General features: G+C 33.5%; 1 protein-coding gene across 1 annotated transcript in view; it reads right to left on the bottom strand.

Annotated features, from left to right (window-relative positions):
• LOC149949437 (uncharacterized) overlaps positions 1 to 15,716 on the bottom strand; it is an 83,231-nt gene extending 67,515 nt beyond the window's left edge. Inside the window, exons 1-3 of the mRNA XM_090169419.1 lie at positions 15,701 to 15,716; positions 13,305 to 13,908; positions 12,517 to 13,131 (exon numbers count right to left, since the gene is read on the bottom strand). Of these exons, the coding sequence (XP_090025545.1) occupies positions 12,517 to 13,131; positions 13,305 to 13,907 (1,218 nt within the window). The 5' untranslated portion in view covers position 13,908; positions 15,701 to 15,716. The remainder of the gene's footprint in view (positions 1 to 12,516; positions 13,132 to 13,304; positions 13,909 to 15,700) is intronic.
• Between the last annotated feature and the right edge of the window lie 448 nt (positions 15,717 to 16,164).

The following is a 16,164-nucleotide window of genomic DNA, read 5'->3' as shown; positions in this document are numbered from 1 at the left end:
AATATTTGATTTGTCGAACTTGATAACGTTCATGAATATTCGTTTTTCCTGATCAAATAGTCGCTTGGGATGTTTCGCGATTGTTAAGTTTTAAGGTCGTTACATGCGATAGAATATTCGAAATTTTTCTTTTAAAGAAAGTGACGTATGGGGGGGGGGCGCTGCAATCGGCAAGACAGAGAACCTGTAACCGTGGAGGCCTGAACGTGCTTGGGTCTCTTATTAGCTAGATTTTATAGCGTACTGGCTTGTTTGGAATTTCTTAGCAAATAAAACTAAAAATAAATATCTGAAATTATTTGGTATTCAAAATACAATTTAGTATTCGAAATACAATTTGGTATTCAAAATGTCATTTGGTATTCTATTTGGTATTCGAAATACTATTTGTTATTCGAAATTCTATTTGGTATTTGAAATTCTATTTGGTATTCAAAATACTATAACGTATTTGAAATGATATTTGGTATTCGAAATACTATTACGTATTCGAAATACTATTACGGTTTCGAAATGCTATTTGGTATTCGAAATACTATTACGTATTTGAAATGCTATTTGGTATTCGAAATTCCATTTGGTATTTGATAATTTAACTGCCTCTTATTCTAATCAAAAATATTCGACTAAACTATACGACGATTTAAATATTTGATTTGGTATTTGACATGCCTAGATATTCGAGTCGATCCCGAAAAAAAATGGTATTTGTATGAACTAAAAGTTTTTTTAATCAATTGTACGCTCCCTCCAAGACCAAATGCTGCTAAAGCCATTGCCTATAGGTGTATCCGAATGGTCCAATCAAGAAAGGTTGCACTTTGTATATGGCGGGGAAAAAGCAATCTCTTAAAAACAGAGAGAATAATACGCGTTTGGAGGCTCTTCGTATAGAAACGAAGCCCGCATTTAGGAGCTTGCTTTGCGTACGGCGTACCGTGTATTTGGGTAAGCCTAGGTTGCGTAGTCGAAATCGAAAATAGCGGGTTTGGCCATCGAATCTCGAATGGGAAAGTTGATTCCGTCTTCTGACGTTTTAAGACCCTTTCGTTGTTGATGCAATATCTGGCTCTCTTTCTCCAGCTTTATCTCTCGCTCGACCACTCTCGCTGTAGCCCATTCTTTTTCGCTTCCTTTGGCCCAAGGTTTTATTGTTACGATAAGACCCAAGAAATAAAATGAAAGCCGGGAATATTGCTTTTTCTATTATTTCAATTTTCTGGGGACCAGCCTGAGTCTATATAATTTTACTCAAGGCAATGTTTTAAAAATAAAATATCCAATATCAGAATCCCATGTTTAGGGTAATTTGTGTTTCGTAGGCACAACAAAATATTTTGGTCTCTCAAATAATATTCTTTTATTTTCCGAGATTTCTATTAATTCTTAATATTTCTTGGGGACCAAACTGAGTCTATATAATTTTATTCTAAACAATGTTTTTAGACTAAAATATCCAATATCAGAATCCCATGTTTAGGGTAATTTGTGTTTCGTAGGCACAACAAAATATTTTGGTATCTCAAATAATATTCTTTTATTTTCCGAGAATTCTATTAATTCTTAATATTTCTTGGGGGCCAAACTGAGTCTATATAATTTTATTCTAAACAATGTTTTTAGACTAAAATATCCAATATCAGAATCCCATGTTTAGGGTAATTTCAAATTACCATAAACATGGGATTCTGATATTGGATATTTTAGTCAAAAAATAATGTCTAGAGTAAAATTATACAGGTTGGTCCCCAGAAAATTGTAAAAATAAAAAAAAATAGTAATCAGACGAACAAAATATTTTTTTTATTTTCTGAGATTTCTATGAATTCTTACAATTTTCTGGGGACCAGCCTGAGTCTATATAATTTTACTCTAGACAATGTTTTAAGACTAAAATATCCAATATCAGAATCCTATGTTTAGGGTAATTTGTGTTTCGACTTTCGAGGGCACTACAAAATATTTTGTTCGTCCGATTAGGCCTACTATTTTTTTATTTTTTGAGATTTCTTTTAATTTCAATATTTTTTTATATTCATTTCGTTGTGAATGTTGTTTAGTATACGATGGGGAAGTCATTAAAAATATTTGGTACACGTGATTATTATTTTTATTTTTCTGATTTTCGATATAGATTGTGTTTAGGGGGTAGGTACATTTGTTCGAATTTCAATCGTCCGAACGGTGGAACAAATGTTCAAATTTCATTCGTCCGAACTGCCGAAATAACAAGTATTTCAATTGTTCGAATTGGATTTTTTTAGTGCAAGAATTAAAAATTAAAAACTACATTGTAAATATCGTTGTTCAAGTTGCTTTTTCTTAATTGCTGCTATATCTATAAATTGTATATTTTACTTCATATTCGTATTAATATCGATCAATGTTGTGGATATTTTAGGTTAGGTTAGGTTAGGTTAGGTTAGGTTCACGTTAATGTTACTATTTTCTTATATTAAAAATATTTAAAAAAAAAAACAACCAATTCCTAATGTTCGAAAAAACGGACAAACGATTATTCGAACAAATGAAATTCGCCAGTAAAGTTAACATAAATGGAACGACTAAATCACCAACAAAAGTTGTGATAAAGTTTTCGGGCAAATGAAATACGTTTTCGGACATACGATCCTGTTTTCCGGCATTCGGACAAATTACTTGATTTTCTATTCTTCTGTGCTTTTCATTGATTCTCACAATTTAACTGTGATTTCCCCGTCCTAATTGTGCTTAGTCAAGATCGAAGCAACTAGGAACCAACAAACGTACTGCGGTGACGTGATCTATTTTTCAGACCCCGCCTACTGAACATTTCGTGGCGTCTTCTGATGACTGAAGTGTCTACATTACAAATATCTTTCTAAATTTTTTAACATTAAATATATGCATTAATATATTTATATTAAATAAGTTGAAAAATATTTTATATAATACTTAATGATAATTATATTTTATATAATACTTAATGATAATTATATTTTATATAATACTTAATGATAATTATATTTTATATAATACTTAATGATAATGATAATTATATTTTATATAATACTTAATGATAATTATATTTTATATAATACTTAATGATAATTATATTTTATATAATACTTAATGATAACTATATTTTATATAATACTTAATGATAATTATATTTTATATAATACTTAATGATAATTATATTTCATATAATACTTAATGATAATTATATTTTATATAATACTTAATGATAATTATATTTTATATAATACTTAATGATAATTATATTTTATATAATACTTAATGATAATTATATTTTATATAATACTTAATGATAACTATATTTTATATAATACTTAATGATAATTATATTTCATATAATACTTAATGATAATTATATTTCATATAATACTTAATGATAATTATATTTTATATAATACTTAATGATAATTATATTTTATATAATACTTAATGATAATTATATTTTATATAATACTTAATGATAATTATATTTTATATAATACTTAATGATAATTATATTTTATATAATACTTAATGATAATTATATTTTATATAATACTTAATGATAATTATATTTTATATAATACAAAATGATAACTATATTTTATATAATACTTAATGATAATTATATTTCATATAATACTTAATTATAATTATATTTCATATAATACTTAATGATAATTATATTTTATATAATACTTAATGATAATTATATTTTATATAATACTTAATGATAATTATATTTTATATAATACTTAATGATAATTATATTTTATATAATACTTAATGATAACTATATTTTATATAATACTTAATGATAATTATATTTCATATAATACTTAATTATAATTATATTTTATATAATACTTAATGATAATTATATTTTATATAATACTTAATGATAACTATATTTTATATAATACTTAATGATAATTATATTTCATATAATACTTAATGATAATTATATTTCATATAATACTTAATGATAATTATATTTTATATAATACTTAATGATAATTATATTTTATATAATACTTAATGATAATTATATTTTATATAATACTTAATGATAATTATATTTTATATAATACTTAATGATAATTATATTTTATATAATACTTAATGATAATTATATTTTATATAATACTTAATGATAATTATATTTTATATAATACTTAATGATAATTATATTTCATATAATACTTAATGATAATTATATTTTATATAATACTTAATGATAATTATATTTTATATAATACTTAATGATAATTATATTTCATATAATACTTAATTATAATTATATTTCATATAATACTTAATGATAATTATATTTTATATAATACTTAATGATAATTATATTTTATATAATACTTAATGATAACTATATTTTATATAATACTTAATGATAATTATATTTCATATAATACTTAATGATAATTATATTTCATATAATACTTAATGATAATTATATTTTATATAATACTTAATGATAATTATATTTTATATAATACTTAATGATAATTATATTTTATATAATACTTAATGATAACTATATTTTATATAATACTTAATGATAATTATATTTCATATAATACTTAATGATAATTATATTTCATATAATACTTAATGATAATTATATTTTATATAATACTTAATGATAATTATATTTTATATAATACTTAATGATAATTATATTTTATATAATACTTAATGATAATTATATTTTATATAATACTTAATGATAATTATATTTTATATAATACTTAATGATAATTATATTTTATATAATACTTAATGATAATTATATTTTATATAATACTTAATGATAACTATATTTTATATAATACTTAATGATAATTATATTTCATATAATACTTAATTATAATTATATTTCATATAATACTTAATGATAATTATATTTTATATAATACTTAATGATAATTATATTTTATATAATACTTAATGATAATTATATTTTATATAATACTTAATGATAATTATATTTTATATAATACTTAATGATAACTATATTTTATATAATACTTAATGATAATTATATTTCATATAATACTTAATTATAATTATATTTCATATAATACTTAATGATAATTATATTTTATATAATACTTAATGATAATTATATTTTATATAATACTTAATGATAATTATATTTTATATAATACTTAATGATAATTATATTTTATATAATACTTAATGATAATTATATTTTATATAATACTTAATGATAATTATATTTTATATAATACTTAATGATAACTATATTTTATATAATACTTAATGATAATTATATTTCATATAATACTTAATGATAATTATATTTTATATAATACTTAATGATAATTATATTTTATCTTGAAATCAACTTGAAATTCCCGAAATCTGGGTGAAAATCAGTTCCAAAATCCCGAAATTAGCTTAAAAAACCCAGATATCAACAATAAAATTGCCTTCTGAAATGTCAAAATCGATTATTGACCTACAAATATTACGAAAAAGAGTGCATCATGGATTCGTGGGGATTTTAGTTTGTTTGTTCTCAGTGGCTTCGATTCGTTCTTGTTTTGGTAAACGATGGAATAGTCAATAGAAAATATATTGTACATCTGATTACTATTTTATTTTAATTTTCTATTATGTATAATGATTTTTCAGTAATTTTCGATTTAAATTCCAATTATTTCGATACGATTTGAGCATCTGATTACTGACGTGACTGCTACTTCGTTAATGTACGTATAAATTTCAGTTAGTAAGCCACGCGATGTATTTGTTTAAACTTTATTTACTAAATTGTACGTATAAATTTCCACCTTATTTACTAAATTAAATTTAGCTTTTTTTGTTTTCAGGCGTGATGCCATTAAATGAGATTTGGCGAAATGATCAGTGGACGGGCGTTTCTTTCTGTTCCCACTGATTATCTCGCCAAAGTATAGGTCCATCGCGTGCTGGAGGTAGTTCTTGGTCAATTACTGATAAATGAGGTCAAAGCCAGCATCTATTTGCGTACCTTCTTTCATTATATATGTCCAATTTCCAAAAAACTCGCGGTTTTTCCCTGGTAATCTATTTTAGCCAACTGTTATCGGCGTTACGTATACCCCTAAATGGATCGTTAATCCTTTGAAGCAACACTCTGCTCGTTTTACTACCAATTCGGTTCGCGAGGTGGCGCTTTCAATATGAGCGGAGTCGTTGCGGTGAAATGCTAATTCGTTTTGGCTCCATTGGGGTTTTTTCAGTTAGAATTTATAAATATTCAAATTATAATAATGATCAAATCTGGAATTTAATTTTCTGATTTCATAAAGTTTGATAGGAAAAAATTGTTAAAACTTTTAAAAATAATTGGTCACCAAAATTATGCTAAACAAACAGTAATTATATAAGTTCTTTTACGGCTGCGCTACTGCACAGTTACGTATATACCGCTTTGTGATTTAAATCAACTGATTTTTTTAAATAATTGATTTAAATCACACAATGTATTTCAATGGCGGAATAAAAAATGGCAAAACAATAGGTTCTTAAAAAATTAAAATACATATAAAATCTGAGCAAACTAAAATATTAAATAGTAATTAATTGAATTAAAATTTAATTTAATTCAAGATTAGCTAAATGATAAAAGTAAAATATCCGTTAATTATACAGGAAAAAAGCCATTAATTGTATTAAAATCAATAAAATCAAGAGGAGCCGGGATCGATTCCAGCTTGTGGCAGCTAGGAGCTAGCCTTTAAACACGCTAAGGCAGTGTTGTGTACAAATTTCATTGGACGAGCATTTACACGGAACGTTCTACGGAAAAGGGGAAGACAATTTCCGTATTTTCCCCTTCCGACGGCAGCAGGCGCTAATGCGTCTAACCAATGAAAACTGTACACAAGAAAGCCCGACTTTTGACGGGTTGCGTTCTCCTTTTGTGGGGTGCTGTGTTTGTTGCTCCTAGGTGGCACTGGGTGAAAACTCTGAACCACTCCTTCTGCGTTGAGTTTGCAAGCTCTCTCCCCACTGGCTAAAGGGGTTTTTCCCCGAGTTCTTCAGTTTCCCCTTCCATAAAAACTTGTAGAGGTTAACGGTAATAGTTAGTGTAGGGAACTGTTGGCTCGCGTGGTTTGAAGGCCTAGCCAGTAGCCACCACCCTCCTACGCATTGTAACCCGGCCACCTGTTTAAGGCATTGAAATTCGATCGATAAGGTGGTGCCTAGCTGGTAATTATTAAATCCAATTTAAATAAAAATCGATTGATTTGATTTTTATTAAAAAAATCAAAATTCACAGGTACGTATATGGCGCTTGGTATATTAAATTTTTGTACAGTCCAAACATAGGTTGTTCTACAACAACCTATAGTAAAGTGCCCCCAGCGATGTTTCTACTTGGTGTGTGAGAAGTCACGGTCCATTTGAGTTGCTACTCAGTCTTGAATTGTTCTGCTTAGGATATTAACCCAAATAAAATAAACCCACAGTCATAACTTTCTTAGTAGCAAAAGTGTTGCCATTACAATGTTGAAAAAGAAAATGGCGATACCCATTTGTGCTGCTACTCGGTCTTAAATTGCTCTGCTCATGATATTCACCCAAATAAAATAAACCCACAGTCATTACTTTCTTAGTAGCGAAAGTGTTGCCATTTCAATGTTGAAAAATAAGATGGCGATACCCATTTGTGCTGCTACTAGGTCTTGAATTGCTCTGCTCAGGATATTCACCCAAATAAAATAAACCCTTATTAAGAACTTTCATAGTAGCGAAAGTGTTGCCATTTCAATGACTGTGAACAAAGTCTACAGCGCGCGCAAGGAACTCGTGTATGGAGCTGTAGCTAGTATCCTTGTTAATACTATTCAACTAGGCTAGTTGAATTCAATTCAACTAGGCTAGTTGAATGGTATTATGATATCGCCTGGTAGTGCACTTCTCAACGCACACCGAAATGCTGCGGTTGGAACACTTTTACAGGCGCCTAACCTATTTTTGGCCAACTAATGAAAAAATATAGGATTTCATCCGAAATATGTTTCAAAAAACGTATGTATGTTTTAGCCTGGAATCTATTGCCCTAAAGAAGCGTAAAACCACCGAATCAAGATGACAAACGACGTTACACTTTTATACTTTAAAAAAGGCTAAAAATATCGGTATACTTTGAATATAAGAAAGAAACTATTTTTGGAAGCCTACATATTTATGGAATATATTCACGTTTTTTCTCTCTGGGGCTAAAATATACTAAAACGTGCGGAAAAAAAGAATAACGAAAATATTACGCTAAAATCGCGTACTGGTATATATGCGCCACTGCTACGTGAATCCGTATATCATCCGCGGACAAATAGTCAGTTCCTCCTTATAAGCATAAGGTTTTTGCCCATTTTTTAGTACCAGGCTTCGAAAGTCAATCCGGTGGAAGAATTCTAGAAAGCGTATGATAATTTATACTTCTTCAACGCCATCTATAGCTACTCCGAAGAAGAGAAAAAATAGGAGGGCCTGGAAATCAACATGGCATGAATGGAATTTGCCAAATCTATCAAAAAACGAGGGGAAGAAAAAAATCAAAAAAGCACACGCGCCAATTTTTACCCTTCGATGAAAAAAGGGAGAAAAGAAAAATGAATTTTAATCCATTTATTTCCTACGTGCTGCCATCTAGGAAGGGAAAGTGTAAACTGATCATATCGTGTCCCGTCAGCGGACGGCGCAACCTATTTTGAAGAGCGATTATTTGTCAGTTAGATAAGAATGGTAGAATGCTAGTTTCTCCTTTAAGACATAGATGGCGCGTAGTTGTAAAGTCTGGCTGTCTTTTTCAACTTACAACGCGACCAGTTGTTGTCCCAAGTTGCGTGTTAGTTCTCCTTAGGTGCCCTGGGCATTTATGTTTTATGGATTTTAACTCGGAAAGAGTGCAAAGTCCTTCGTCCCCGACATTTACACAGTTCCGGCATGTTGTAATAGAACGATTTATAAATTGCTTACAGGGAAACAAACATTTGGAACGAAGCTCGGTAAGGTTTGATCAAAGAATTTAAACCCCAGGAATGGAAACTGCAGCTCTATCTAGTATAATTTGCTTGTTTCTAGCCTCCAAAGGCAAATTTAGGTTGACGGGCTTATTTCCGGTTCTATTGATTCGCCTAGCCGGAAGCTCACCCGTCAACTCGAGAGCCGAGACATTAACGGTTTTTCTTTCGATTCCTGGGGTCTATATTCTTTGGTTTGATATTAATGCTTTAATTTAGATTAGATTTAAACGTTTTTAAGGGACAGGAATTAATTCTTACGGTTTTGTTAAAAAACTTTCTAACGTTGAGACTACAAACTAAAGTTATATTTAGGAAATTCGACCGTAAAAGAAACGCTAAAATTACATATTTAGTTGTAATTTCTTCATAATTTAACATTTCTACGTCTCAGACCGTTGGTAAGACTTCTTGTGTTTGAAAAATTAAATCTAATGGCGTTATCGCTGTGACGAATGTGTTGGTCTATACGGGTAATAATGCAATGTTATGTAATAGTCAATCACTTTATCACTCCTTTTGTGGTACAATGAGTATGCGATTTCTCATTGCTAATGAATGTAATTCCATCTATGAGAAAAATTAGACCTTACCAAGATTTTTAAAGGCCTAGGTTTTCTTCCGCCTGTCACCCTTTAAATTTACTTTCCTTACAAACAAATAAACTGGTGGTAGGCCAACGTGTTCTGCTGTTGGCCTACCACCAGTTTATTTGTTTGTAAGGAAAGTAAATTTAAAGGGTGCCAGGCAGAAGAAAACCTAGGTCTGTAAATAGTTTTAAATGGTAGAATATTTGTAAAAAATTAGGTATCCGAAATGGTAAATTTCCAATGGTATATATAATGATAAAAATCTGTGACATCATTATGTCCTGTCCCAACTTGTTTCTACGCCCAGCTCAAAAGACAACTGAGGATTTTTTCAGCACATGTGGATTTTATTCAAAAGAAACGGTGGATTATGCGCATAAATTTGATTCTGGTTCTCGGGAATAATAAGAGGCAGTGGAAACACCTTTCTTTGTCTTTCCCCTCCCGCTCTTCCTCCCCCCCCCGCCGAGAAAAAGGAGAAGTGACCAATGAAAGAGAAACTCTCCGTTCAAATGGAATCGCCGGCAACTTTTTCATATTCTCTTTTCTCTCTTTTAGTTGGGCTAAATCTCGAACCACTTTTTCGACGCTAATGTTTCTTCGAAATGGGATTCCGTTCACCGAATGAGTCTTTCGAGCGAAAACTTTCAATCTTTTAAGAGAAATCCAGCCTTTAAACCTTAAACAAATAAACTACCGGACTGGAATCATAAGCGAAAATGCCCCTTCTTCGAATTGCGTCGCCCGCCAGCTACCGAGAGAATCGCGAAACGTTTCCACCCAATATACAAAAGAAGGTCTGATTATTTTCATAACGTCGTCTTCTCGATTGTTTTTAATACTCCTATATCAAAAGGCTGGGTTATTATTTATTTTAATATTTATAATATGTTACCCCTGCTTTCCCAAAGCTTCTATTTAAATAAACTCCAATGATTTAATATTTGGAGGGTTCAGGGGCTTCCCTGAGGGGTTTGAAAGGTAAAAGATACCCTTTTCATGTGTCGATTTCTGGGGGGGTATTATCCAAACACCCAATTACATCTTCACCTAAGCTCCTAAAAAAAGAACAAATTTGGGTATATGTAAGATAAGACTTAATGAAATTCTACTGATTGTATAATAAAAAGTTTTAAGTTAATGAAATAATTTAAATATTATTTTATTAAATAAAAACTTTTTATTATACAATACGTAGAATTTCAATAAGTCTATGTATAAGTGCCATTACTAATCTACTATTGGGATTATGTGTTGTGGATTAATACGCTCTTCTCAATTTAAATCCCTTTAATCTTAAAGATTGCAATAATGATAGAAAAGTTAGCGTTGAATATTCTTCTAAATTTCCAAATTAGCTTACGCTATATTGTGGCTTTCCACGATACAAAATGGTTCTACGACCTAAATATATTTGGTCCAATTTTTTCCACTTTTACTGCACACGTGTGTAATTATTTGGGCCGTCAAAGAACCAACCACTCAATCTAAATTCCAATTCAGCTGTTTTATTTGTCCAAGTTGAAACAATTATTTTGTAAAACATTTTCCCTAAAATATTATTATTATAAATATCTCTCTTTAGACTGATTTTCACTCGAGCAAAAACTCCGCTACGGCGAGCGTCGACACAAAACAAATTGAATTAATTCGGGTTTTCACTGGGATAAAAACTATGCAATAGGACTCGTGCGTAGTTTAAATTTTGGTCGAGAGGATCGCCACGTACCGACCGAGTTTGAAATCGAATTTGTGAAAGCTGTCTGCTCATTTAAAATTCTATTCGTACAACAGCTGAAAGTTTCGGTAGATCAACATTTAAATTCCAAACTCGACCGGTATTTTCACACGCATTTAGTTGCGACGACGCGAAAAAAATTGTATTCAGCATTGTTTCCACTAGGGTGCGTCACAATATATTTTTCTTTACGCGAGTGAGAACGATTGTACGCACGCTAATGGAAACCCAGGTTAAGACCTTGAGATGGCGCTGTAGTCGAATTTAAAATGGTAGAAAACATTTACGTTTCGAAATGTGTCAAAACTAGAAACGTAAAATAATTTTATTTTTCGTTTATAGGTACTGACATTTTTACGTAAGTGTGCCCAATTTCTTTCGCGTCAGAAATCGCCTTCTCGACCAGGGGCTAAAATAAGGATTTTTTGGAACTGCCCAAACTAAACTAAACCCCCAAAACATAATTTCGAGGACGAATATTTTAACAAAAGGGCTGTAAATAAGTAACTTAGTTCAGCAAACTCGGCTGCGTTTATCGAGATGTACCGAAAAGACCCGTTGACCGCGACATCTCCCATAAGGTCATTTTTCATACTTTTCGCGATAAATTACCGATAAATAACACTGCCCAAATCCGATTTTAGAACTGAAAATACGAATTTTAAAATTGCCCAAAACTGCCCATTATTTTAAGCCCTGTTGTTACTGAACAACAGTCTTTACTATTTCCCAGACTTAATAATAATAATTATCAGCTAGGCTAATACCCAAGGCACCACCTTAGGCCTAAGTCATCAAGTGACTTTTAATGCCATTAATTCAGGTGGCCGGGTTACAATGTGTAGGAGGGTGGTGGCAAGCCCTGCATGCCACGCGAGTCAACAGCTCCCTACACTTACTATTACCGTTAATCTCAACAAGTTTTATGGAAGGGGAAACCCCTTAAACCAGTGGGGAAAGAACTTGAAAACTCAACGCAGAAGGAGTCTTTCCGAGTTTGCACCCAGTGCCACAAGCTAGGATTGAACCCGGTTCCTCTTGATGCGCGGCGAAAGTTCTAACCACTCCGCCCCCCCCCCCCCTACTTCAGGGACGAATGTTTTATACATCACACCATATGAGGAAACGTAGTACTCACTTGCGCCACCGACAGATCCGTGTCCATGAGGACGCCCATGTCGACGCCATCTTGCACGTAGTAATTGGCGTGCGGGGCGTTTCTGACGGCCACACTCTCTCTCTCGCCCGAGGTCGGGTGTCGCCGGACGACGTAAGCGTTCCACGACACGTAGCGCAGGTGGTTGCGCGGAACGTGGTGCAGGTCGGCGTAGAAGAGCTTGAGTCTCAGATGGTCTCCCTCGGCGTCCGCCTCCACGTTCCACTCCTGCTTGTCGCGGTCGTAACAATTGGCCGAACAAATCGGGGTGGCCTGGGGGTCCAGACCCGCGTTCAAGGAGCCCGTCGAGTTCAACTGCACGGGCACCTCCACTTCGCTGATGGCGTTGGCCGACAACATTTCGACGTGGACGCGTCCGTGAGCGCGACGCACGAAATCGCCGAGCACGATGCGCAAAGGGAAGCCACGTATCCGACCCTCGCTGTCCGAGATCTGGTCCAGGAGACCGCTGTCCACGCGGCGATCTCCGTCGCCCGTCAGGATGACGCGGTACTGCACGCGGCAAGGATGGCCGAACCCCGTCAAGCGATTCAACAGGACCCGTTGCTGCAGATGAGGCGTGCCTGGAGAGTGATGCTGATTGAGTGCGTGGTGATGATGGTGATGACTGCCGTGATGATGATGAGACGGAGAAGATTGGTTGGCTGCAAAAAAGAAGGAGGAATTCTTACAAAGTCCAGCGGCTAATGGTCCCTTAGTAAGTACTTACGGTGCGTGCTGGGCGAAATGGGCGGTGGCGTGCCGACGACGGTGACGTTCCATTCGAATCCCCCGAAGGCGAAGTAGGAGGACTCGAGAAGGCGAGGGAGCTGAGCGATGGCTGGTGAGGAACCGACGGTGGCGGCAGCGGGTGAAGAGGAGGACACTTTGGCGGTAGCGGAGACGGCCGCGGCTGGGGCCACCAAGCGCCCTTCACCCTCGTAGACCGTCAGGGTGTTGGCCAAAGCTAGCTCCAGGATGAACTCGCCGTTCTCGTCGGCGAAGCGGCGACTGCGGAGGTCCGAGAGCAGGATCCACCTGGCCGACCCGTGCGCCGGACATTCGGCCGAAAAGCGACATTGGCGCTCGGACAGGGTTTCGTTCCGACTGAAGTGTTCCCGGTTGAGGAGCGTGAAGGCGAAGTCCAAGTAACAGCGGGCCCCGGGTGACGCCGGGCTCTTCAGCACCAGGAAGACACCCAACATTTTGTCCGTTCGACTGAAGGTCAGCGCCCAACGATGGTAACCGAAACTGAACTCTTTCGTCGTGGCGTCACGGTGGAAGTCCCGCGTCACCGAACGCGTCACGATGAAGGTGAAGACGCCAGTGTTTGCCCTGTCGTTCAGACGCATGAATCTGTACAGGAGCGCCATTCTAGTTTTGAAAAACAAATTAAAGGGGAACGGTCAAGCTTTAACCAGTTAGATAGCCCTATAGCCCATTAAAAACTAAAATTTATGGCGAAAACCACGTCAAAAAATATTGAGGGGTTAATTTTTAATAAAATAAAGAAATTTCGGGAAATAGAAAAGCGCGCGCCCGCCGCGACACCTGGTGAGAAGTCGGTGAGACAGAAAAACAATGTAAAAGCGCGCGCTGCTGAAGACGCGAAAAATATGTTTTGCACGCGCGGCGCGTTCCAGTTATAAGAGACCTAAGCCTAAATTGCACGATTTTAAAAGTTATTATAGTTCGCAAATCGCTCATACGGGGTTAGGGGCGGTGAAAACTCAAACCCAAACACCTGGCGTTATTTTTCGTTTCAACTTTTTGGGCCAAAAGCTATTTTTTCAAGACAAAAAAAGGTGCGCGTTAGTATATTGAACGTCTTGTTAATCTTTCATTTGATCCGGGAATAAGGCCATATTTGGAAAAGCTTGGCCGTTCCCCTTTAAATCTAGTATTATTTCAAGAGAAATTTATTTATTTTCAAAACTTAGAATAGAGATATTTGATTGCATCCAATCGATGAAATTTCCCCGAAATAATTCGGTTGCAAACGCGTCATGCGGTTAAAACTTCTATTTTTATGACCATAACGGAGGAAAAAGTTCTAGTTTTCGGACAGATAAAAATATCTAGTTTACCCACTTACACTGTGTACTGACGGCAGCGAGACATAAAAAACGCACGCTTTTACTAGGGTTGTATTATACAGTAAACGTAAAAGTTTGTACCCGTCTCGGCATCCAACTTTTTGGAGAAACGTTATTTATCTTTCCATTTTTATCCCCTTTCTTGAGGTCCAAAAAATATTTTTAGTTATGTTTCTTCTATCTTTACCAGTTTTCATCTAGATTTGAACCTACGCTTACTTGGTACTTTGTAGTTTCGTTTCCGTACAAGTAAAGTCTGCGACTTAAAAAGTTTGATCGCGGTGGTGTTCCTTAGACACTGTCGTCGGCCTCAACTTTAGTAACTTATTGTGGTAAGCGTGAAAACCTTTAGTAAGTGTACGGTAGAAAAAATGGTGGGATGGTTGTTGGAGAAAAATACTAAAAAGGATTTAGTTCGTGTTCGGGTTAATACAGTGCACGTACGTGAGTTTCTAAGTAGGTTTTCGGGGGGGTGGAAGGTGCTGTTTCTTCGCCGGTGATTTATAGAAAGTTGCTTCGGAAGAATTGCAAAGCCGTTCTTTTTCCCCGGTCGTATATGTCTCTCAGGTTGAAATGACCTTATCGGACCATAGTGGGACTACGTAAGAGTATACGTTGCTGAAATCATAAACTAAATTATCTCTGGCTGCCCATTTTATAGGCGGCCTACGGCTACCAAATATTTTAACAACAAAATATATTCCGCCTGCCTTATCGACTTTTTGGAGTTTTATTATTGTTGTTGATAAAAGTATGGTGTACTTGGTACTTGGTAAAATATGAATATTTGACCCAGGGTATGAGATGTTGGCTTCAACTTTACAGGGAAATAGTAAATATCAAAAACGTTTAAATCATTAAATAATTTCGTTGATGAAATTGAAATTATCGTTTTACGTAAAAATTATAAAATAACTTGTCTAAATAATTTATTAAAATATTCTGTGATAGTTTAAATTGTCTTCGATTTGCGTTAAAAATAATAAAATAACAAATTAAAATAATGTATTAAAAATATTATGTGGATATTGAAACTATTCTTTTACATAACAGAAGTTCAATTTATTTACCGAAAAAGCGTTAAAAATTGTAGCCAGGTTTAGCAAGTCCAAAGATTTTCCTGGCCTTTGAAGTTCAGGATCTAGTCGTTTAAAAACCGAAACTTCAGCCCTATTTTCTTTCGACCTACAACAATCCAAACTTACGTCAACTTGTTGGTAAATAATTTTTACAAAGCCCAAGTCATCTAGCGAACACCAGACGTTCACGTTTGTATCTTTTCACTAAAACTATCTAACGCGTATTTTTATCTGTTATAAAAAGCAAAATAGAAAACCATTTAAAACGTTACCGCCAAGGAAAAATTTTAATATTACATTCTTAGTTTAATATATTATTAATAATTCCAAGTAGAAACTCAAGCATTCAAAACCAAACTAGGGGACCACCGCGAGGCCAAAAAAGGCTAACTTTGAACATTAAATAATTAAAAATTCCATTGTTGTTATGTAAACTGGAAAATGTTTGACTAGAG

Source organism: Leiobunum rupestre, chromosome 3 (assembly GCF_980474605.1).
Source record: "Leiobunum rupestre chromosome 3, qqLeiRupe1.1.hap1, whole genome shotgun sequence".
Taxonomy (NCBI): Eukaryota; Metazoa; Arthropoda; class Arachnida; order Opiliones; family Sclerosomatidae; genus Leiobunum; species Leiobunum rupestre.
Note: the sequence above shows the minus strand (reverse complement) of the source record. Positions and strands in the feature narration are given on the sequence as shown.